This window comes from Equus asinus, chromosome 15 (assembly GCF_041296235.1).
Source record: "Equus asinus isolate D_3611 breed Donkey chromosome 15, EquAss-T2T_v2, whole genome shotgun sequence".
Taxonomy (NCBI): Eukaryota; Metazoa; Chordata; class Mammalia; order Perissodactyla; family Equidae; genus Equus; species Equus asinus.
Genome location: NC_091804.1, coordinates 32,348,691 through 32,373,430, shown reverse-complemented (window position 1 = coordinate 32,373,430; position 24,740 = coordinate 32,348,691). Strand labels below are relative to the sequence as shown.

At 39.8% G+C, this 24,740-nt stretch overlaps 1 protein-coding gene across 6 annotated transcripts in view; it reads left to right on the top strand.

Annotated features, from left to right (window-relative positions):
• CHD6 (chromodomain helicase DNA binding protein 6) overlaps nt 1-24,740 on the top strand; it is a 198,724-nt gene that overhangs the window by 120,366 nt on the left and 53,618 nt on the right. For all 6 annotated transcript variants that reach the window (XM_070485940.1, XM_044747841.2, XM_044747839.2 and 3 more), the window contains 4 exons: nt 6,940-7,135; nt 21,078-21,242; nt 22,477-22,656; nt 23,693-23,803. In XM_070485940.1, the coding sequence (XP_070342041.1) occupies nt 6,940-7,135; nt 21,078-21,242; nt 22,477-22,656; nt 23,693-23,803 (652 nt within the window). The remainder of the gene's footprint in view (nt 1-6,939; nt 7,136-21,077; nt 21,243-22,476; nt 22,657-23,692; nt 23,804-24,740) is intronic.

Below are 24,740 nucleotides of genomic sequence, written 5' to 3'. Positions count from 1 at the left end.
TCTTCTCAGAGCCAGCTCTTCTGGGGTCTTCTGTCCTGCTCCTCTCTGGCCATTTGTTCTTCCTGCCTAGTACACAGTTGTCGTCTGTGATCTCTCTTACTTCATCACGCTGACAAGTTTCTTTCCTTCCCTCTTGAATCAAATCTCCTTGTTGGTGGATCCCATGTACTTCTGGGAGCTTCTGACAAAGGGTGAATGATAACGTGAATTGTGAGACTTTGTTTGAAATATTTTTAGTCTCCTCTCATTCTTGAGTAATAGTTTGGCTGGGTTTGAGATTCTAGGTTAGAAATTACATCCCCACAGAATTTTGAAGGTGTTAGTCCATTGGCTTCTAGCTTCCAGGATAACTGTTGAGAAATTCAAAGCTCTTCTGATTCCTGGTCTGTATTTGTGACCTGTTTTTTCTGTTTAGAAGCTTTGATAGATCCTCTTTGTCCCAGTGCTGTGAAATTTTATAGTGAAGTGTTTTCTTTGTGGGATCCATTGAACTGGATACTAAGTAGGTCGTTCCCATCTGAAATCTAATCTCCTTCAGTTCTAGGTAATTTTTTGTATTTGTCTTTCGTTATTTATTTTTGTTTTGTTTTCTCTTTGTAGAAATGTTATTTGTGTGTCACACCTTCGGAACTGATCGCCTAATTTTCTCTTTTCTCTACTTTCCATCTGTTTCTATTTTGCTCTACCTTCTGGTAGAAATCCTGTATCTTCCAGCTTTAACCCCAAGTTTTCATTGTATACTTATATTTTTAATTTTATAGAACATTTTTATCTCTAAACTTTCAGTTTTTATAGAATTCACCCAGTTATTTCACAGGTGCAGTGTCTTGTCTTTCTGAGATTAATCATTGAAGACTTTTAAAAATCTTCTTACAGTGTCTGTTTTCTCCAAGTCAGATTTTTTTCTTTTTGTTTGTATATATCTCTATCTTTCATATTAGGACTCTGGGTAGGTTCTTTTTTTCTCTCAGCACTTTAAAGTGTTACTGCACTGTGTTCTGGCCCCATGGTTTCTAATGAGAAGTCTGCAGTCATTTAAGTCGCTGTTCCCCTGTATGTAATGTGTTGTTTACTCTGTCTGCTAAGATTTTCTTTTAATTTTTGATTTTCAGCTGTTTTACTGTGACATGTGGAATTCATCCTGTGAAGAGTTGACTGAGCTTCTTAAATTTGTTAAGTGTATATCTTTCATCAGCTTTTGGTCAATATTTCTTTGATTTCTTTTTTTCTTTTGCCCCATTCTCGTGTTTCCTTGTGAGAGTCCAATTACCTAGACGTTTGATCTTTTGTTATTGCCTCACAAGTCCATAGCCTCTGCTCTTTACTGTTTCTCTCTCTTCTTTTGTTTTGATTTTTCTGTCTTCAGGTTCTCTGACTCTTTTCTCTGTCATTTCTGTCATGCTTATTATACTCATCCAATGCTTACTTTATTTTAGAGATTGTATTTTAGTCTTAAGATTTCCATTTGATTGTTAGTTTCATGTTTCTGTGCTGTGATCCGATCTTTTCGTTCATTATGTACATTCCTTCACTTGCATAATTCTAATAGCTGTTTTAAAGTTCTTGTCTGATAATTATAACATTTTAGATTTGACATCAGTTGATTGTCTTTTCTCTTGAAAATGGGTCACGTTTTCCCTGTTTCTTCGTAGCTTACATAATATTGATTTTCCCCTAGATATGGTGAATGTTTTGTTGTGGAGATTCAAGATTCTGTTATATTGCTGTGAAGATGTTGATGGTTTTTATTTGGAGGCAGTTAACTAGGTGAGACTCAAACTGCAAATTCTGTCCATGTCTCTGGTAGGCAGCAGCCCAGGCTGCTTGTAGTCTGCCCCAAGCACATGTGAGTCAGAGGTCAGCCGGGGACTTAGGGGAAGTTCATGCCCAGAGTTTGGATATCTCTGTCTCTCTACTTTCTAGAGATCCCTTCTTACCTGCTGGCACTCCTGCCAGAGGTTGCCCCAGACTCCTTCCCCTCGGGCCTCTGGTCAGAAAGACAGTCCCTTTTTATCAGATTCCTAGCTGCCCTGCACGTCTGCTGCCATAACTGTGGCTTTCCTTCTGGCCAAAACCACAAGTTTCTATTCCTCTCCAAAATATACCTGCTTTCCTTAACTCTCCAGTGCCCTCAGATAGGTTTTTTTGTTCATTTTGTTTTGGTTGTGTGTTGTGGTGGTTTTGTTCGAGGGTTGATGTGTTATGACCTTGCCCCTCCATACCAGAAGCAGAGCTTCTCTGTTTCAGATCACAGACTTTCCTCAGATGTCTGGTCTCAGGCTGTCAGATGGTGGGCACTGTTGAGCCTATTAGAAGCTCTGGGTATGTGGGCTAGGCCTGTTGACTCTGGACTTTACTCTCCATATATGAACACTATCCTTCTAGCTTGACCGTTTTCATTGGGGAACCTCCAATGTTAGTGATATTGGGTGTTTCTCTTCTTCTCTCCTGTCTAGAGGATGGGAATTTGATCGTACTGGGAGCTGATTGTAGGAAAGGGGTGGAAAGAAGTAGGGAGGTCTCAATATCTCTGTCTCTCTTCCCTTTTTTCAGTATAGTGCCTCTATCTTTAACTGTGATTGGTATCTCCTAGGGCAAAGAGGGGTACAGATCATCTTTTTTACTCTCTCAAGGCTGGGGTGGGTAATCTGTAGGCTACCTAATACTTCAACAAATATTCAACCAATTTCCAGTTTTTAGACTCTGCATCCCTACTTTCAGGGGTACTAGGTGGCACCAGTGCCCGATTCCTTTGGATATTCTGCAGTATTGAATTAGGTTGTTTTTCACCTGTGATTCTGCCAATCAGATCCTACTTGGCCTACTTTCCAGCTTCCAGAATTTTGTTATGACTTCTCCTGTTCTGTTGGTGGGCTTATTTGGAGAAGGGTGTTATTATGCATTTATAAGAAATCCTTTTACTATTGTTTTACTGGAGGTTGGGGAGATAAAAAAATTAAATGTACGTAATAATTCATAATCTTTAACTGGATTTCTTTGATTTTTACATTTCAGTCTTCAATCCTTCTGTAATTTTGGTAAATGGCATACAATGGGGGTCTAATTTAATTTATTTCCATGTATGTCTGATTTTCTAGTTTATTAAATAGTCCATCTTTTCCCCCATTCATATAAAACACTTTCCATAAAATATACTGAGGTATATATGCTGGGTGTGTGTCTAACCTTTCTATTCTTTTGGTCAGTATTTCTATTCCTTTGCTCATATATTATTGTAGATGAACTTCAGAATTCTTCAGAATTATTCTTTTTTAATCTATCCTTACTACTCTAGTCCCTCACTACCAAAAAAAATTATATGTACATATATATGTACATTTACGTATGTATATTTCTGTGTATATACATATATCCATTTGTTGGGATTTTAATTGGTTTTTACACATTTAGTAGGGTCTGATTGAGATCTTTGCAAAATTGAAAAACATGATATTCTCTGTGCTTATTCAGGTCTTTTATATACACTGTTGATTCGATAAATATGTACGAAGTGTGTGCCTTGTGCTAGAATCTCTGTAGGTGTTGGGGACATAGTGAACAAACCAACCTGGCCCCTGGTGTCATGTTGCCAAGTCCTGCATATTTCTTATTGAGTTTAATCCTAAGTATTTTATATGTTTATGGCTATTATGAATGGGAGATTTTTCGCTCTTTATGTTTTCTAGCTGATTATTCCTGGGAGACAAAAAAAGTTGTTCATTTGCCTTCAGGCCTTCTGAGGTCAACATTTTCTGTTGAGCCAAAATCGAGTCACTCCACCACTCCCTCCCGAAACAGAGCACACAGAGGTTTTCCAGAGTGCCACCTGCTTCTCGTTGATGTTTGACAGTACTCAGAATTACAGTTTGATGAGCCACGTCAACTCTAGGGATTTTGTTCAAAATACAGTTGATGCAGAGGGTTAATTGCTACACTGATGTTTGGTGCGGAAAATTTTATGATGTCTGATTTCTTCATTCAGACTTGCTAGCTCTCACGATCTTCTTTTTTCTTGAGCCCCGTTGCCACTACAGCTGTGAGTTTGTTTTTGTTCCTTTTAATTTCATGCCATACTCTCATACAGGGGCGAGGCCTAGCCAGAGGATCTGGCTCAGAAGTGAGGGGGGTGAGGAACAATTTAAAAGTACTAAATAATTGGATGGATTTTTATTGTAGTTTTGTGTTCTTCAAGAGCACCCCCTCAGAACAAGTGATAGAAATGAGAAGTAATGTTTCAATCATCCTGCACAATTTCTAAAATTGTTATAGCTGGAAAAACACTATCTCATTTTATGGGAATTTTTTCCCTAGGTGATGGCCGAGTTGTATCATCACTATTTACTGATTTCTCCTCCTCCTCAAGGCTGTGCTCATTCCCTGCCTCGCTCAAATCCATAGGCATCTAGCTCCTCTCTGATAGCGAGGGTGTCTTGTCAAAGAAGCTTGAGTCCTCCGTGCCTGCAGCGTTAATCGTTCACATGTGATGGTGGAGGTGGTGGCAGCTATTGTTTAATTGAATCTCAACCCTGTCTTCTGACTCCAAATCCTGTGCTTTTTTCCATTGCATCACATACTTGGCCAAACTTCTGTGAGTAACCCAGTACAGATTCTTGGTGCATTGAGTTATCAAAATCATTTTGATACCTATAGTTTCTTCTTTCACTTTCTACTAGAGTTACAAATTTCCTAAATTTACCAGTGTCTCTTATTTATCTTTAATTTTCTCTTTTAAGTTTTTAGGGAAATCTTTTTATCCTACTGCATTGAAATGTTGGGTACAATATGAAGGCCATACAACAAACTGGTTAAGAATATGGACTTAGAGTCAAATGGATCTTAGTGCGATTCACCTGCTAGGTGATTGAGCAAGTTATTTTGCTTGTGTGGTGTTGTTTTTGTTTTTCTTTTTGAAGTTTCTTTAAGTGTAAAATGGGGATGATAATAATAAAACAACCTCATAGGATTATTGTGGGAAGTAAATGTGATGATGCATATATAGCATGTATCACGGTACCTGGCACGGAGCTTGACACTTAAGAGCTTGCTGCTAATATTACTGATGTGGCTGTTAGTGATAATAATGATAATGACATCTAATTGCTTCATGGTTTTATAGAATTATAACCCTTAGCTTTTATCTTTTTAAGGATTTTATTTTTTTCCTTTTTCTCCCCAAAGCCCCCCAGTACACAGTTGTATATTCTTCGTTGTGGGTCCTTCTAGTTGTGGCATGTGGGACGCTGCCTCAGCGTGGTTTGATGAGCTGTGCCATGTCCGCGCCCAGGATTCGAACCAACGAAACATTGGGCCGCCTGCAGCGGAGCGTGCAAACTTAACCACTCGGCCACGGGGCCAGCCCCAGCTTTTATCTTATGATACAAGATTTTCTTAGTCTCCCTTCATGACAATCCTGTCACCACCACCCATTTATTTGCTATTCTAGTCCCATATATTATTCTTAAGTTTATTACATTTAAAAAGAAGAGGAAAGGAGAAATACACACCTGTAATTCTGGGTACGGATGCATTGTAGCTTTGTAAAAGGAAGACAGTATTTTCGGAATTGGTTCTTTGCTTTGTATGTGTCCCTTATGAGTCTGAGTTGGTCTGGTTCCTCTACATGTATTTCCTTGGATGGTTTCTTTATATGGCTATTCCTTTTCCTCAAGAAAGTCAGGATTATGTGGCCAAACTTAGTTTTCTAGAGCCATCCACACACACAGTCATCTACCCCAAGTGTCTATCCTTATTCTCTTGCCAGTTATTTATCTGAATTTTTAGAGATCTGATTTCCCAAATTATGGGCTCTACTGATGAGCTTTTTGTCAAGATTTATGTTCTTGGCTGTTGTTAGTTCTAGAATGACTTGGTCCTTTTCTCACAAGGTTCCTATTATTACTTCTGCTTTACCAATGAGTTCTTGTTTGTTGGTCAAAATTGGGCCCAGGGTAACATGTGTTTGTTAATTCATTCATTGTGAGAGGGTAAATACGAGAAGAATAAGACTCTCAGCAGCTGTCCAGATTGCTACTCTATTTTACTTCTGTGTTAATTCCATGATTTCCATCATAAAGGTGCCCTCTTGTTTTCTACTGGATGGACAGATAGTAACATGCTCCCATTGCAGTCTCATTTCTTATTCTCTTTCCTTTTACCCTCTCCTCCACCATGCTTTCTACCTTTATTTCTTCAATTTCCACACAGGTCTATGCCTTCTTAATGATATTCAGTTTTACTTCCTCACTTTATTTTCCTTTAAAAATTCTTCAGTTTTTTTTCTCACTCCCCCATCCCCCTGACACAGCTCACAAAGGTTTCCTGTGATTTATCCTCCTTGCTGGGCAATGTACTGCCCAGAAGACCTTGGTTTCAGCTGTGAACTTGAAGTTTTTGCTGTGCCCTTTAAAGCTTTGGGGAACTGTCAGGCTAGACGTGACCGACCCAGACACAAAAGGACTGCCTGTCAGTGTAGTCTTCTTCCCATTTGCAGTTTACCCAAAGGCAGCTCGAGACTGATCGAATTCTGATTCCTTGCTATGAACACCACTGAAACTAGATGGTTGAGGCTTTTATTTGCTTTGCCTGGTCTTATGATTAGATTCAGTGCAAATAAAAACTGGGAACTACTTGAGCATGAGTCGCTTGGGCAGTGGGGACTGATGTTTTATGTTTAGTTCTTCTAGTCCTCCTTAGTTTGTGGCTGGTTTTTTGTTTTGGTGTGGTTTCTGTTTTGAGAGGGGGGACATTGTGCAATGCAGTTCTAGGTGTCTGCCCTGCTGTATGTGTAGAGGGTGAGATTCCTTCTAGACTACTGACATTTGGTCCAAATTTAGAAGTGAGGGACTTAAGGCCATCGGTCAGCAGCTTCCTGCATTGTTTGCTGTTCTCCATTGAAGTCATGATTAACGCCTGGGCTTTCGTTCGTTTGGGTCCCCTCAGATACACCTATGAGCGAATTGATGGGCGAGTACGGGGAAACCTGCGCCAGGCAGCCATCGACCGGTTCTGTAAGCCAGACTCAGACCGCTTTGTCTTTCTTCTGTGCACCAGAGCGGGAGGCCTGGGGATCAATCTCACAGCTGCTGATACCTGCATCATATTTGATTCAGACTGGAACCCACAAAATGACTTGCAGGTAACCATTAGGATGATTGCTGTTTGCCTTAGCTGCCCCTGAACCCAAGAACATCATGACAGGGCCTGGCTTGGCTATAGAGTGTCTGCCATGCTCCATGCTGTGGTGTCAGCCAGATGGCAGGCTTAGGGCCTCAGGCAGGGGGTGCAACTGAATGAAAAGTAAATGTCGACCTTTTCCACTAATCAGAAAGTAATTCTTTCCTTTTGCTTTAAATCAAATAGTATTTCACAGTAGGATAGAACTACTATTTATTATTATTGTTATCAGACATAAAGATATTAAGCTTGACTAGTTCTCTAATTTTTGATGTATAGGTTAATTCTGGCATTTTCGCTTGTTTGTTTGTTAGATGATCATATGTCATATACAGTAAATGAGACAGAGGGTGGGAAAGTTCCATGGCGTAGCAGGGTGACTGGTTCATTTGCTCTGCACTTAACGCAGCATATTAGAGTTCGTATGTGCCCAGTTAAGTGCATTTGCAGACTACATTTTCTGGTTTTAACCAAACTCAATAATGGTGATTTTAAAGGATTATTGCAAAGATTGGAGTTAATACATTTGAAAAAGCAAGTATAAACAAAGAAGACAATGGCACAGCTAACACTTCTGGTTCAGAGCTCTTCATCAACTCTGTTTGAAAGTAAAAACAGTGACATTCTGGCCAGATTGGACAATAAGTCAGCCAGAAAATTCTGACTTATGAGAAGACTAGAATACAGATTTACATCTTATCATTAACAATGAACTTTAACCTAAGTATATTTTGTATCTTGGGACATTTACTAATACTCAGAATGTGAATGTGTGGTGAGGAGGGTAGTGGGTGCCCCAAAACCTTTTTCATGATACAGGTGATTGATAAAGAAGTTTGCAGGCTGCTGTTTCACAAAACTGAAGAGCCGCCCGAGGGAATACCGCAAGGGAAAGGAGCTAAGCTAGTGGGTCTCTGGGCTTCCTCTCTACCCACCACTTCACACAGTCATTCTGCTTTGGTTTTATCATTAATGAGTTTCCAAATAACATTTTATTTGAAGAAAGCAGTCTACTAGTTGAAAAACCAATTCATTACATGATTAAATTGGTGATAGTTGGCTAAAACTCAGGAAAAAAAATCATTGTAAAACGAATCGTGTGACACTAGGTTCAAATCCCACTTGAAAGAAAATCAGTACATGTGACCAACTCACCATCAGGCCTTTCTACTGGTGATGGAATATTTGGGTCAAAGATGAGTTGCTAGATATAATGATTAACCAGTTTTTAAATGAGTTAACATATTCAACACCAAAATAATAATAATAAGCAAAAACTAATATTTGATCAGGTCACTAGTAAGAACCTAATTAGGATAGTGATACAGATCAAGGAGTGGGAAACTAATGCCTGTGGCCTATCTGCCTGTTTCTTAAATAGTTTTGTTGGAATACAGCCACAGCCATTCGTATACGTATTATTTGTGTTTGCTTTCATGTTACGATGGCAGAGTATTGCAACAGAAACCTCATAGCCCATAACATCTAAATATTTACTATTATAGAAGAAGCTTGCCGAACCTGATACAGATGATTTCTTAAGTCCTCGACAGCTGTAAAGTTCTCTGCTCCTTTGCACTACCCACCTGACTGTGAGGCTTGGTACCTGGAAGAATGATGGTACAAGAAACCAAAATTGAGTGACCGTTTTGAGGCCATGTTAGCTGGGCCTGCCTGAAGGAATTACCAGGAGGAAAATTGAAAGCATAGGGCTAGCATGGGCAGAGGCAAGGATTTTAGAATCACGGTGCTTCACCTAGTGAAATCTAGACATTGAATAGTACAACGCGAAGAAAAGGAAAGAGCAAGAATGAGAAGGCTCAAGCTTGATGGAGAAGGTGAAGTCATCTGAGGTGATCAATTCGTCTGTGTAGCAGCCAGAGGGGGTGGGTGGGGCTGTCCTGAATTAGGGTCAGAGGAGAAGGCAGAAGCTTTGGAAAAGCTGAGTTTTTTCATTTGTTTGTTTCTTTTTTTGCCGGGAAAGATTCACCCTGGGCTAACATCTGTTGCCAATCCTCCTTTTTTTTCTCCCCAAAGCTCCAGTACATAGTTGTAAGTCCTTCTAGTTCCTCTACGTGAGCTGCCGCCACCGTATGGTGACTGACAGACGAGTGGTGTGGTTTTGAGCCCAGCCACCAAAGCAGAGCATGCCGAATTTTAACCCCTAGGCCATTGGGGCTGGCTCAAGGAAAAGCTGTTTTTAATGTCTGCTGCTGGGGAACTTGCAAGAGATGAATAACGGAACATCAGTGGAGTGCAGACTAAAACTGGATAGTGTAAGGTCTTTCAGTAGGAACTTTCACTAATGCTGAACCTGAATGAACAGACAAAGACCACCAGTACTATGGGCAATCCAGGGTGAGAACTTGTACTGAGAATGTAGCAAATGATAAATGGGTGGGGCTTCAGTGATAATGGCAGCCCCAGGTCCAAGTTAGAATTCCTCAACTCATGGTCTTCCAGACTGGCTACTGCTGCTCTTTCTAGATCTACCAGTTTCTGCTTCTTTGGTTATTTTTATTTAAAGTTTTGTAACTTAGGAGGAACTGTCCTTTATTTTTGAGGTATCTGACCAGAATGGGTAGAAATGAAAGAATTGAGTAGAGTAATTTTAGGGCAGGGAATCAGATCAGTGGTTATTGGGGAGTGGGATTGGTGGGCTGTAGGGAAGATATGGTAGAAAAAGGAACGTCTGAGTTCTGAATTGTCCACAGAGATGGAGCAAGGTTCTGTGCTTACTTGGCCTAGGGAGACAGGCCCAAGAGCTGGAGACTACCCACAGAACAATGCACACTCAACACACACCCTCTCCCTGTCGTTTGCCTTTGTGTCCACGTTCTATAAATATGATGTAGAGGAGAGAGTCTGGAGACTGGGACTCTGAGATCATCATTTTGGTCACAGGACTGCAGCTAAATCAGCTGTGAAAATCAGTGAAATGTGTTCCTAACTCTACAGAGTAGAAAATGTAACCAGATTGTTCCCCAGTACGGTCCTTGCTAGTTAGGTCATGTTAACTTACACATAGTCATTCACATACATATACATACCCTCATATTTTTTGTAAATGAGTGAAAGCTTTCCTTTTGCTGTAGTTATTTAAGGTTATTGAAGAGCCACAATTCCTATTATGATAGAAGATGGTCGTATCTCCTTTGGAAGATGGGCTTGGCATAGAACATTTGTCTGTGAGTGGATTGAGGCGCATACTGCCTGATGTAAATGTCAGGGCAACGGAAAAGAAAGTCCCATTATGAACAGGTTCTTAACCCCATACCCTAGTGGAATTTTACCATTGCTCCAGAGGTCAGAGTTCACTTGATAGAAAATGTGAGTGTTCACTCTGGTCTCAAACAGCCTGGAAAGCTCTGGGGCAGTCCATGGCTATCCCCAGCCAGGACAGCATGGGAAGCAGTGACAGTGCCAGGACACTGTTTCTTGACTGATTCTAGGCAGACCCCCTCAGAGCCTTGAAGGTGAAGCCAACGTGATTGGTGGATGCTCGGCACAGCTAAAGTAGGTCTGAGTCCCTGAGGCAGGCCTACAGACAAACCAGCTTCCACAGCTGAAGGACGGAGCTCCATTCTCTGAAAAGTCAGCTGAAAATCAGAGAGTGGTATTACCTTTTCTGGTGCATTTTTGTTATTATTATTAAAAGTTCATTCATTCAGCCCTCTCTTTTGATCATTTTACTAGGGTTTTCTGTGCTTTGGGGATAGAATTAGAGGCTCGGGACTTGCTAGAGATATATATATATTTAAATCTAGGTCTTCATAACATGCCATTGAATGTCATATGCTGTTTCCTTTGGTCTTGTTAGAGTCTGAGTAGTTCAGTAAATTATATCCTTCTCCCATACCTAGATCTGAACCAATTAAGAAGTAGACACAGGAGTGCAATGGAGGATCAAAACTTCAGCTTTAATCAGTTGTGAAGGTGGGTCAGATGATACAGCTTGACCTGTGGCCAGAATTAGGATTCCTAAAACTCCTGCACATGGGCACACCCTCATCCCAAGATTAACCTTACCCACCCAGAGCGGCTGGCAGTCGTCCTCAGAGCAGAGGCTGCCCTGTTATGTCTGCCAGTGACAGAGAAGGCTCTCTGCTCATCCTCAGCTCAGATGAGGGGGTGGGGTGAGTCTGCAGCTTAGACCATGTCTCGTATTTCACCGATCAGGTCAGTCTCTCCTTTGGAATAAAGAGAGGAAGGAGGATGGAGAGAGACAGAGAGACAGACTCTCTTGTGTTACTTCCTTGGAGTAGATATTTCCTTCTAGAAATATGTGGATAGGGAACTAGGACTCCTGCTGTAGTGTCTGTTCTGTCAGCCTAGCAGTACTTTCTCCTTCCCAAGTCCTCCTCCTCCCCCTTTCCAGAAAAGTAAAGGCACAAGTTCGTTAAGATCCAGGATAGGAAATGAGCACTACATAGGGATAACAAGAGACTGGAGTTAGTACTGAAGGACCTCCATAATATTTTCATTTTATTTGGTCTATCAGAGGTAAACCAGTTTTAAGTTCCTTTAACAGTGAGGTCTAACACAAAGGCGTCAGGTAAATGCCACATACTTCGTCAAACCTCGAATATGTCTGTGTTAGCATCAATGCATGTGAAAAAATCAAGAGTGTAAATTCACCTTTTCTCACCTTCATTCAGGAGGCTCACCTGTGATTCAGTCCTGGTTCGTCACCTGCAGCGGGTTTTGTCTAGGTTTTCTGTAATACCTGTAACACCTGAGGTTAAAAAATGGCAAAGGGTGGTGACAGTAGCCTGAGAAGGAAAAAAAGCAGTGAGAAATTTGTTTCTTTTCTTCTCATTTGGAGGAAGCCGGCTCTGCTGGTTCTGAGGGCAGAGACGGGCCTGTTGGGAACAGCAAGCAGGGTACCATGCCTCCCCTCACAGAGGCCACAGGCACCTTGCTCTTTTGTTGCTCCATGACATCTCTCATTCTTCTCTGGGGAGCTTTTTGCTTTTTGAGGTGAGACTTCCTGAGGGTTGAACAGGGTTCAGAGTAACAGTGGTGGGACTGCACAGTTCTCTCTTCCTGTTGATGAGGTCCCTGAAGGGAGATTCGGAAAGCCTGCGAACAGGTGTACTGGCAGAGAGCACAGCCATAGGGTAATGCAGCTGCTGCATGCCCACGGGATTTTGGAAGGGAGGAGGGAATCTAGCCTGAGGAGCCAGAGCCCCTTCCATGATCACTGGGAAACAGGACTCCAAGGGCCTGACACACTGCTCCAAGAAAGGAGAGGTGCTGGTCCTCTTTGCCACTTCCTCTGCTGCCACCGTATTACTGGCTCCACCTTTTTGTTGACAGTAGGTATGCCTGGAGTTTGAAGGACTAGACTCTATTAAATTTACTCTTCTTTGCTAGAAGAAAATAAGAATTTGTGAATGCTCTGTTACATAATCCAGTCATGCAGTATGTATTTGTTGAACAAATACAGGGTGTGCTGGGCACTATTTAAAGTGTTAGAAACACAGCAGTGAACAAGACCAATAGTTTGTGCACTCATGGATCTTTCGTTTTAGTGGTATAGGGAGACAATAAACAAGGAAAAATAAATGAAATAGTTATAGATAGTAGGACTTATTGCAAAGAAATAAAATAGAATATGAATGATGGGGATTGGGTGCCATGATTGAGAGAATGGTCTAGGAAGGCTTCTTTAAGAAGTTGACCTCTGAGCAGAGACTTAAAGGAGGGGAAAGATCTTAAATTAATGAGATCAGAAAGAAGAATGTTCCAGACAGAGGAAACAAAAAGTGTGAGCACGCAGATTGGGAATGAGCAGAGGTGGCACGCCTGAAGCACAGGTGGGACGGGCACTTACTGTACAGCACAGCCCAAGTAAAGTGAGCCCAGGTTCTTCTGAGTGCTTTCGCACCTCTCTTTTCAATGTCCTCTCTTTTTTCACTCCCTGCTCATTTTTTTATGCTGCCCCAAAATGCCTTTTTCCCTGCTGTCAACTCCTCTCCTTCCTGTTCTCAGCCAGCTCTTGACTGACTTTGGAAATATTTATTGAGCCCTAGGCTCTGGAGAAACAAAAGTACCCCAAGACTGGTTTGGGTGATAAACTGAATCACACAGTAGAAGTAGAGTGTAGTGGGCAGATATTTGTGCACTTTCCCAAAGGCATTTACATTTTGAGAGGGGATGATACCTTAACCCCAAGGAATAGATCTGGAACTGGAAATTTCAGATGCTAGACGTAGGCCTGCAGAGGAGATGGTTGAGGGAGGGAAGATTCCCGTTGCTCCCTGGTTCATACTGCATAGATAGCCCCTGATTCCTCTTCTGCATGAGTAGGCGGCCTGCAGATGCAGATTTTTAGAGTGCCAGGAGAAATGTAAAGATGCTGAGCTTGAAATAAAACTTGTGCATAGAAAATGGGCTGGGAGACTATACCAGCATGCTAAAAGTTGTTGGGTTCAGATGAGACTAGATAATTTTTTTAACCTCTCTGATTATGTAGATTTTCATTTGAGGAACAAATAGTATTTCAAAGTATTAAAATATGCTTTTTAAATGTAATAGAGCTAATGATTTGGAAAACTAGTATAAGAGTCAAGAGAGGAATCAACATTATGCTTGGATTCTTTGTACCAACTGTTTAATTTTCACATGATTGTAAAGATGTGATAGAAAGTTTTGCCAAGTTCTGGACTTGAAAGTGACAATAGTAAATTCAGCACTGGAATCAATTTGAAATCTGTCACTGTTTGGACAACTGAGCCACTGCCCCTTTCTTCCCATTGTAGTAGTCACTGGGATCTGTACCTGTTGTGTTTTGTTTTGTTCTTTTCCTGAATGTCGCTACTTGTTTCCCTTAGGCCTTTGTTCACCTCAAATGTATTAAAAAGTGATAAACAACTATAAGCCTGCACATCCAACAGGAGAGCATTAGAGCTCTATAATTTTCCCTTGGTGGGGGCGTCACCATGCCCCCTACTTGTAGCCTACCCCAAAGGTTCTGTATTTATCCCTTTGCTGATGTATCTTTTTTGAGCTTCATCTCAGTTGCTGCCCTAGTTCTGAACGTTTCTTACCCTACCATGTTTTTGTATGTGTGAGTTCTGATTAGGAAAATAAGGAATGTATAATTAACTATTCAAGATTTGACTGTAAAATGACAAGTCTCTTAAATGTGGCAGAACTCATCCTGTTATCTTTCAGGTAAGTCATCTTGGGAGAGCATATGTTTATCTCCTGGTAACATTTAGCTGCTTGTGACAGTGGCGCCCCTCCAAACAGAGGTTTGTTTTTCTCAATTAACAGAAGTCCAGTGATGGGTAGTCTAGGACCAGTGAGGTGGCTTCACAATTTTGTCAGAGTCCCAGGTTCCTCTCTTTCTGCTCCACCATCCTCTTCTGTGAGTGTGGTGTACATCCCCTTGGTTCTAAGATGGATACTTCAGACCCCAGGCGGGAAAAATAAGGAAGGAAGGCATGATGCTTTTTTCAGGAAAGCAGAACTTTCCTAGCTATCCCTAATAGACTTCTGCTTCAGCTCATTATCCAGAGCTGCATTACCTCGCCAACCCTGGGAGCCTGAAAATGGTTTCAGTAGAACACGTTGCTTCCATATACAAGAATCAGGGTTCTGGTAGTGAGGAAGAAAGGAAAAGTGGACAATAAGGTGATTGGTAGGGTCTGCAGCATTCCTCTCTTAGGCCTTTGCTCAGAACATTTCTTGCACTCCCTCTTGTAATTTACATTCAACACCAGATGAGCCAGAAAAAGAAAATCATTGTCAGTACTTACGGCCGTATATTATTACTGCTTTATAGGTTTCATAAACCATACTACTTACCTTGAGCACTTCCTTTATTTACCAGAGTTACCCATCAAATCTTCTCCTAATAATGAAGATTTACTACCACTAAAGATACAAAAAGAAGGTATGGCAACTAATTCTAATAGCCAAAGACTGAATACCTTAGGTGTCCAGGAATAGAAGACTGATTGACTAAGCCGTAGTATATTTAGCTTTGATAAAAGAATGAGGAATATCTCTACATACTGCTATGGAGTCATCTCTTGTATATATTATTGGCTGAAAAAAAATAAGGTGGAAAAAGAATGTACAGTCATGCATCGCATACAACAGAGAAATGCATTGTTAGGAGATTTCATTATTGTGTGAACATCGTACAGTGTACTTACACAAACCTAGATGGTGTAGCCTGCCACACACCTAGGCTGTATGCTACTAATCTTACGGGACCACCATCATGTATGCAGTCCATCATTGATTGAAATGTCATTGTGCAGCATATGACTGTGTACTATGCTAACATTTATCTAAAAAGGCTGTGTGTCTGTCTGTCTGTCCCCTTCCCCCAGGAAGGATAAAACAAACAGATAACTTTATTTTTAAATGGTTACCTATAGAGAGAGAGAGGGAACAGGATGGATGTGACAGGGATAGAAGCTAGTTTTTCTGAATATGCCTTTGGAACCATCCTAAGTATTTTACAACATTATAAAACAAAATTAATTTTTAAAAACTTCTTATGCTGAAATCATTTTAAACTTAAAAACAGTTGCAAAAAGGTGCAGAGTTCTAGGACCCAGCTTCTCTTAATGTTAATATTTTATGTAATCATAGTATAATTATTGAAAGAATTATTAATTCTGTTTATTACAGAAAATTAACATTGATGCAATACTCTTATTTAATCTACAGATCTTATTCATATTCTTTCAGTTTCCTGTAAATGTCATTTTACTAGTCCAGGATCCAATCCAGGATCCCACGTTAGAAGTCATACCTCCTTAGCCTCGTCAATCTGTGATGGCTCCTGTCTTTCCTTATGTTTCATGACCTTGACACTTTGAAAGAGTACTAACCAGCTGTTTCGTAGAATGTCCCTTAATTTGTGTTTGCCTGATAGGTGTTTGCATTTTTGGCAAGAATATCATAGAAGTGATGTTATATCCTTCTCAGTGAATCATGTCAGGGGATGCATGACGTCAATATATCTTATTACTTGTGATATTAACCTTGATTACTTGGTTGAGGTGGTGTCTGCCAGATTTCTCCACTGTAAAATAACTATGTTTACATTTAAAATTAATCAGTGTCTTGAGAGGAGATATTTTGAGACTTATCCTGTTTCTCATCGTACTTTGCCTATTAATTTTAACATCCGTCAATGGCTAATGCCTTCAATAGTTATTACCATGGTGTTTGGCTAATGGTAATTTTCTATTTGAGTCATTCGTTCTACATTTATTAACTGGAATTCTACTGTAAAGGACAGCTGTCCTTTGTCCCCCATTTATTTATGTCAGTATGGACTCATTTTATTTTGTGGGTTGTATTTCATTACTCTCATTATTTATTGTGTTCAGATTTGGTCATTGGGAGGTCCTTAAAGTTGGCTTCTGTGTCCTTTTGACATACTTCCTTCAGCTTTTGAGCACTTCCTTACTTTCTGGCACCACAAGATGCTCAGGTTCATGTTGCTTTTTTCCTGCCACAGCCATGGAATTGACAGTTTCTCCAAAGATCCTTGGTTCCTTTTATTTGAGAATGGCATTTAGAAACCAAGATCTGGCTACTAAATATCTGGCTCATTGCTACTGGAGTGCTGTTACTTCTACACTCTCTGAGCGGACAAAGCTAGGAAATAGTGTATGTGTACTAACACAAGCACTCATAGGACACATCTGTATTCATTCCATCTATCCGTAGTGAGATTTCTGAGTCCATTGCTACACCACGGAATTCATTCTAGTCTCCCCTTCTTCCATATTTGTGACTCCTTTCTCTGGCAGAGAGAAGCCTGGATCTCATTATCATCCACATGATACACACATCCAAATATATACACAATATATTTACTTATTTATTCAATCCCAGTCTACACATAAAGTAGTTCCAGAATTGCTAACCCATTTTCTGTGAAGGATAAATTTACCAGCATATAATATTTGTCTATAGTGTTTTTTGGTCACTAGTCTTACAATATATGATCAAAATACCATTTTCCAAAGTTACTTGGTTTAGGTTTTTTTCCTCCACCCTCTTTATTGTGGTTAAATTAATGAGGGGAAGATCAGTCCCTGAAATTCAAAGCAAAATGAAACAGTTTAATATAGCTATATATCAGGTGGACAGCATAACCCCAAGAGAGAAATTATTTCAAATATCTATATATAATATTTTTTACATTTTCATTTTGATATAATTTCAGTTTGCAACCCTGGTATACCCTTTATCCAGATTCACCAGTTGTTTACATTTTGCCCCATTTACGTTATCGTTTTTGCCCTCTCTAACTCTCTGCCTCTGGGTACCTACATAGACACGCACATGTGCATGCACATACACACACCATTTTTTGTGTGAACCATTGAGAGTAATCTGCCCTCTCAGTGCTTTAGTGTGTATCTCCTAAGTGCAAGGATGTTCTCTTGTATAACTGCAGTTCAGTTTTCAGAATCAGGAAATAAGAAAGAATACTGTCTCCAATCCACAGTTCATATTCAAGTTTTATCATTTCTTTCAACGTCCTTTATAGCTGTTATTCCCCCAGTCTAAGATCCAATCCAGGGGCACCTGTTACATTGAATTCTCATATCTCTTTAGTCTCCTGTAAATCTGGAAGAGTTCCTCGATCTTTCTTTTTCTTTGATGACCTTGATGTTTTTAAAGAGTACAGGCTAATTGTTTGTAAATTGTCCCTCAATTTGTGTTTGTCTGTATTTCCTCAGTATTGGATTCAGATTTAGTAATACCACTGAAGTGATATGTCCTTCTTCACATAGCACATCAGGAGGAACACGATGTCTCTTTGTCTGATAATATTGACTTTGATACCTTAGTTAAGTGACATCTGCCAGATTTCTCCATTATAAAGTAGCTATTTTTCCCTTTGAAATTAATAAGTAATTTTGGAGAGAGACTTTGAGACTGTGAAAATACTTGTTCCTTATCAAAGTTTTCACCCACTGGTTTTAGTTTCCATTGATTATTTTTGTCTGAATCAGTTATCACTATGATGGTTGCAAAGTGATGAGTTTCTAACTCTGTCACTCCATATTTGTTAGTTATATTCTACTATAAGGAAGAGTTTTTCCTTTTCTCTCATTGATTTATGTATGTCAGTATGAACTCATGGGTTCTTTTTTTTCCTTGAGTTATAATCCATTGCTATATTTATTTTGATGTTCAAATAGTCCTAGACTTAGCCAGCAGAAGCCTCTTCATGTTTCAAGTGTTGTTTTGATATGTCTCTATCATTCTTTGAGTGCTTCCTTATATCTGGCACAGTAATATATTTCAGGCTCATCCTATACTTTGTCTATCCCAGCCCTGGAATTAACCATTTTTCTAACATCCCTTGTGTTCTGTCTTATGATGAATGGTATTTAGAAACCAAGATCTGACAGTTTCTTTGCTACTGGGATGCCACTGCTTCCAAGCCCTCTCAGTGGATATGATATAGCTGGAATACACACACATGCACACACAAAATAGAAGCGTACACATATACATAAAGTGCATTCATGTGTAAGTGTATCTTCACACATGTATACAAAAACATACACATATCCGTATCTGTTTCTCTATCTGTATATACGTATGTTTGTATGCACATGCACACACCTAACCATGTGTTAATAGTGATACCTCCAAATCCATTCTGACACCACATAGCTATTCTAGTTTTCCTTCTTTCCATATTTGTAATGTCGTCTTCAAAAGTGAAAATCCTGACTTCTATCATCCCCAGTATATTTACTCACTTGCTCAATCCTAGACGACACAGAAAGTAAGTTTCAGAATTGCTAACCCTGCTACTACACAAAAGAGGCGTACTTCCAAGTGTGTATTTAAAATGCTATAATTTGACTGTGCATACTTAGTGGGCTATAACCCTGAGACGGGGTAAACAAAAATCTTACATTGTTTTCAGTAATTAGGCTTTTGGGAGATTGTAATGTTACTGTTTTTCTGAGACTGTTATATTTATTGTGGGATAATCAAATGAGTAATGATAGTGGTGTGGTTGAGAACTGAGCTTTTCAACATGGTTAAAAAGAGATACAGATGTGTGGTTGATGAAGTTAAAATCCAATAATCCTAAATTTGAATTAAAAATATCAGTACGATCTCATGATACATTTTGTCTTATATGTGCTATACACGAGGTTGTATATACTGTACACACACCAACACTTACTATTTTTGTCTACTGAATAGACTTAGAAACAGTGACCAACCTAGTAGCAGTGAGCACCCCGAGAGCATCCAGACTGTTGTCTCTTAACTACCATTTCCCACTAAAAGAAACTAGGACCCTTGAAAAAAGAGGCTGCATCCAGGTCTGGGTAGGAAATATATATTAGGAGTGTGGAACATGTCGTACCAGAAAGCAAGGAGCTATCAAAGGCTACTGATCTTTGATATAACATACAGACATGTCTATATCTGTATGTATATGTATATTTGCATGCACGGGCGCACACACACACACACACACATACACACACCCCCAACCGTAAGTTCACAATGGTACCTCCAAATCCACTGTAACGTCAGAGTTTATTTTAGTCTCCCTCTTTTCTATTTTTGACTGGATTATGTCAAAAAAAACTTAGGAGCCGACTTGACGAGGCTCCCCCAGGCCATATTTGAACAGCAATAAGAATAACAACTGCAGGGCAATAAAACAGCACATATATTTAAATGCATAACTTCATTGTGTTCCTTCCAAAACCAATAAAAATCTTCATTGGTCACTTTTGTAGGGTGTTATTTTGGAAACTAATAAAGGAATTAAACATTTAGCTTGTCTCTCCTGTGTGAACTGTACATCAGGGTAACCAAAAAAATGATGAAGGGAGATGTAGTCCCTAATGAAATAGTGCATCTAGACAATGATCGTCAATTCAGAAGAAAGACAACCATATATCATGTGCCTCTTGATGGAAATTCAGATAGCACCTATGAAATGTACTTGCTAAAAATCAAATCTTGACCTGATCAAGTCTCAAGATATAACTTCCAGTTTAGAGGAAATACAGGGAATAGAGGAACCTATTCAGTGACACACCCAGGATGCAGGAGGCAAAATGTATACTGTAAGAAGCTATAGGACAGATACTTGGTCTCTTCAACAAATAAGTTACATTTGAAAAAAAGGTAGTTCAAAAGTGGGGAGTATCTATAGATTAAGAGAGACTTGAGACATATCAGCCAATTACAGTGTATGGTCTCTTTATTTGAATCTTGATCTAAGCAAGCAAACTGAAAAAAAAAGTATATGAGATAAGCAAGTAAATTAGAACACTAGCTAGATAGTTGTACTAAGAATTAATTTTTTTAAGTGTGGCATTGGTAATATGTTTTACAAGAGTCATATTCAGAAATACATACTGAAATATGTAATGGTGAAACAATATGTTGCCTAGGATTTACTTCATTAAAAATCTTGGAGAGTAGGGGCGTAATGGAGTTGAAACAGCATTGTCCATAAGCAGTCATTATACATTTTTTCAACTTTTGTCTGTGTTTGAAAATTTCTGTAGTGAAATGAAAAAACTAAAAAGTGATGCTGCCAGCTCTGAGGCATTTCCCAAGAGAGCAGGACAGTGTTCTGGGAATGAGTAACTGCCCTCAGACCACAAGTTGGGAGGGTATAAAGCCTTGTCCTTCTTATCACTTTATCCCAGCACATAGTAGTCACGCAGTAAATAATGGGTGAAGAAATGAGTGACCTTGAAGGGACAGCTGACAGTTGGGTGAATTATGTTTCGAAATCAGTCCTGTGACTCATAACTAGGAGAGCCAGCGATTTACACCACGTGATATTTAAACATTTTCATGTTCTTTGGGCTGCTGCCATTATATCAGGCTACATGATGCATATGATCCTCCTTCTTTCCCAGGCTCAGGCCCGATGTCACCGGATAGGCCAGAGCAAAGCCGTGAAGGTGTATCGCCTCATTACTCGGAATTCCTACGAGCGGGAAATGTTTGACAAGGCCAGCCTAAAGCTGGGTCTGGACAAGGCTGTTCTTCAGGACATCAACCGAAAGGGCAGCACCAATGGCGTGAGTATGACAGAACATGCTCTGGAGCCTCCAGCGTTCGTCACGCAGCCCGCGCCTCTCTGGATTCTTCTTCCTATGCTTGTTTTAAGATTCACTTTTACTAATTGCAGGTGGATAAAAGAAATTTGTAGGAGCAGTTATGTGGCAGGATTGCCTAACATTTAGTAACACTTCAGTAAACAGTTTTTAACAGTGCCCATTAGATGTCAGTAGATCTTAACACTCTTAACTCTAAATATGGATTGTCACCATGCTTTATCTCACACTCTGGACTTTGAGCTCCCTGAGAGTATAATGGAACCTATTTTATCTGTAGTCTCCATGGCCCCTAACAGTACTTGGCATATTAAAGATGTTCAATACATGGTGGTCAGTGAATAAATGAATGAATAAATTAGCAGCTTGAAGTATGGCAGTAAATAAAATCTTTTTTTTCTCTCTAGGGGGGATAAAAATTGCAGCTAAGATTCTTAAATTGTACTAAAGTATAGGCAAGCAAAGCAGAATATCTCCTTAATCTCTAGGCTCAGCATCAGAGCTTGGGAATTAAAACCTTCTAAATGAGTTGTCTTTAGTCCAGATATTCTGTATCCTCTTAGCTATGCATATGTTTCTAAGTATAATACTTCAAGTGACCCATGCTGGGAGTCATGGAATTCCCTCTTGTGATTGATATAAAGAGAACCAGATTCTTAATTAGAACCAGGAAAGGGTGTTTTGAACTCTCATTTCCTATTTTCAACAGGCAGTTGAGAAAATCACACTTGGCACGGGATCCTTTCTTTAGTTAAGAAATGACATCATTTCCAATACTAATGTATTTATTTAATAACACATAAATCATTATTCTTTCGTTTGGTACATCTGGAGGTTTTTAAAGATACAGACTCAAACTAAAATATAAAATAAACATTAACAGTATCCTCTTCGGTGGTGCATAATTCAATGGCTTGTGATATTTGATAGTAACCAATGTCCTGAAGAATGTTAGGGCCATTGGGTCATGTGGGTCTTATCCCAGAGCTCCCTATAGAGGATTGTCTGCCTGTTCTCCCCATAGTTCTCTTGTCTTTATCTGAGTTTTCATTTTCTAAAGCTTCTTGTGCATGTCTTTATTCTTCTGACATGTGCAATTAGTGGAAGAACTGTGTACAGAATCATGAAGGCCAGATTTGAGGCTGTTTTTCTCCTGTGCATTTTACACTTTGTGAGTAGCCTTTGGTGACCTGTCCAGGTGCAGCAGCTTTCAAAAATGGAGGTAGAAGACTTGCTTCGGAAAGGTGCTTATGGAGCCTTAATGGATGAGGAAGACGAAGGCTCCAAATTCTGTGAAGAAGACATAGACCAGATTCTGCAGAGGAGAACCCATACCATCACCATCCAGTCTGAAGGGAAAGGATCCACGTTCGCCAAGGTATAAGTCCTTCTCAGAGTCTGTTGGGGTGGGAGCGAAAGAAAATTGTTTATTCTTTGAGTCTCAACGCCAGGCTTCTGTTTCTCTAAATGTAAACTGTTGAGATTATCTGGCTACACATCTATTCTGTTTGACACTCTGAAGATGCAGATTCTTAGAGGGAGTCTGAATAATGAGTCAGAAGCTATAGAAAGAAAAGCCTTTGGGAGCTGATCTTCCTCGGGCAGGATGACACTTCAGTTTGCACTATTCACTGTTCGCAAAGACTATTCTGAAACCCTTGAATGGTCATCTTGGTTCCCTTGTGGAGCCATCCTTGATCAGAGTCAGAAAGTTGAAATTCCGTTGAACTCTCCATTCCTTAAACTCAAGCAAGTACTTTGTTCATTTTATGAGAAAAGGGATTTTATTCATTTAGTCTAGGTGCCTCTTTCCTCTGCCCTTCAGGTCACTAATCGTTTAGAATTCATCTAATCAGACCACTTATCAGATCACTCTCAGGTTTCCCTGGCCACAGGCTCTGTGAGCTTTGTGACCTGTTTGATCAAATCTCCAGTTTGGTGACTTAGGTAAGACTTTTCAGTAGGACATTTTGTGCTGTGAGTCATCTCTCATCTCTGTATGCCTCATACTGCCCAACCCAGTGCCTTTCCTATGGCAGACATTTGGTAACTGGTGAACTTCAAGGAAAATTAAATCTATAGAAGTTTTAAGAATTAACCCTTTCACAGAGAACTAGACATCAATTAGCACATTGTCATTACCTTCCAGGGGTTGTCTTCTGGCTTCCAAGTTTTAAGTTTCAAAAAATGATCCTGTGGGTTGAAATTGTAATTTCGTCACCCAGTCTTTAAAATAAAATTTAAAAAAGAATAGCTTGGAGATTTTTACATTAATTTTGGAGGCTCTGTTAGATGTTTTGCTTTTGAACCCAGGTGGATAATATACTTGAGTTTCTGGTGCAGTTGAAATAACATAGGTGTTCTATAGTTTGTATTGTGTTCAGGTGCAGTTTATTGACTTGTTTTCTTCACAGGCTAGCTTTGTGGCTTCAGGAAACAGAACAGATATCTCCTTAGATGACCCAAACTTCTGGCAGAAATGGGCTAAAATAGCTGAACTGGACACTGAAGCAAAGAATGAAAAGGTATAGCATTAAGAATATTTTATTCCATTGAACATTTCAGGAATATCTTATAGCACCATAAATTCCCACACAGCTCAAGTAATTATTTACTTCTTAGCCTTAGTTCTTAAATGAGATGCTATGTGTAATGCACTTAAAACATGCCTGGCACATAGGCAGAGCTTGATAAATGTTAACTTATAATTTAAAAATGACTTCATGAGACATACAGTCTACTGGGCACCTGAGAAATTAGACAAAAACAGACCTGGAACTGGCCCAAAAGGTCAAGTTCAGCCCTCTGACCCAAGCCAGCATCCCATCCTTGGCCTGTGACTATTTTACCTCCATTTCAACACTTCCTGTGAACATAGGGAACTTCACCTCCGATGAATACTAGGAAAAGGAAAGTAGCATGATGAAGAAAAGTTTGTTGGCTTCACCTCCATTCTTTCAGTATCTTGAATTTTCCTATTTCTGAACATGAGAAAGAGAATGGCCTTGAAATGAAACCAGCTCTGCCACTGACCAGCTGTATGCCTTAGGGCAAGGTACTTGATCTCACTGAGACATGTGAAAAAAGGAGATGAAGATACCCACTTTGCCAAGTTGGAGATAACAGTTGTGACTGTAACTGCCAGCCCATTGTGTGAGGCACTCCTTAAATGTTAGTTTCCCTTCCCTGCATCTCTGACCTTATCACCTCACTTCGTGATGAGCACACATCACTTTCTACCTGTCTTCTTGGGTGAGTGTTGAACTCTTGTGGGCCCATAAACCCAGGAGACAACCTCTGCTTATGTCTAGCTATATCTGGCTGATTCAGTAACCAGCACCCAGCCTTAAGCATTCTTCTGTAGGATCGCCAGAGGTCGTTTAATCCATCCTCTTTTCTCCTAATAGGAAGATTCTGCAGTCTCTTTTGTAAAACCTGTTGTAAGTGTTTTACAAGATTATA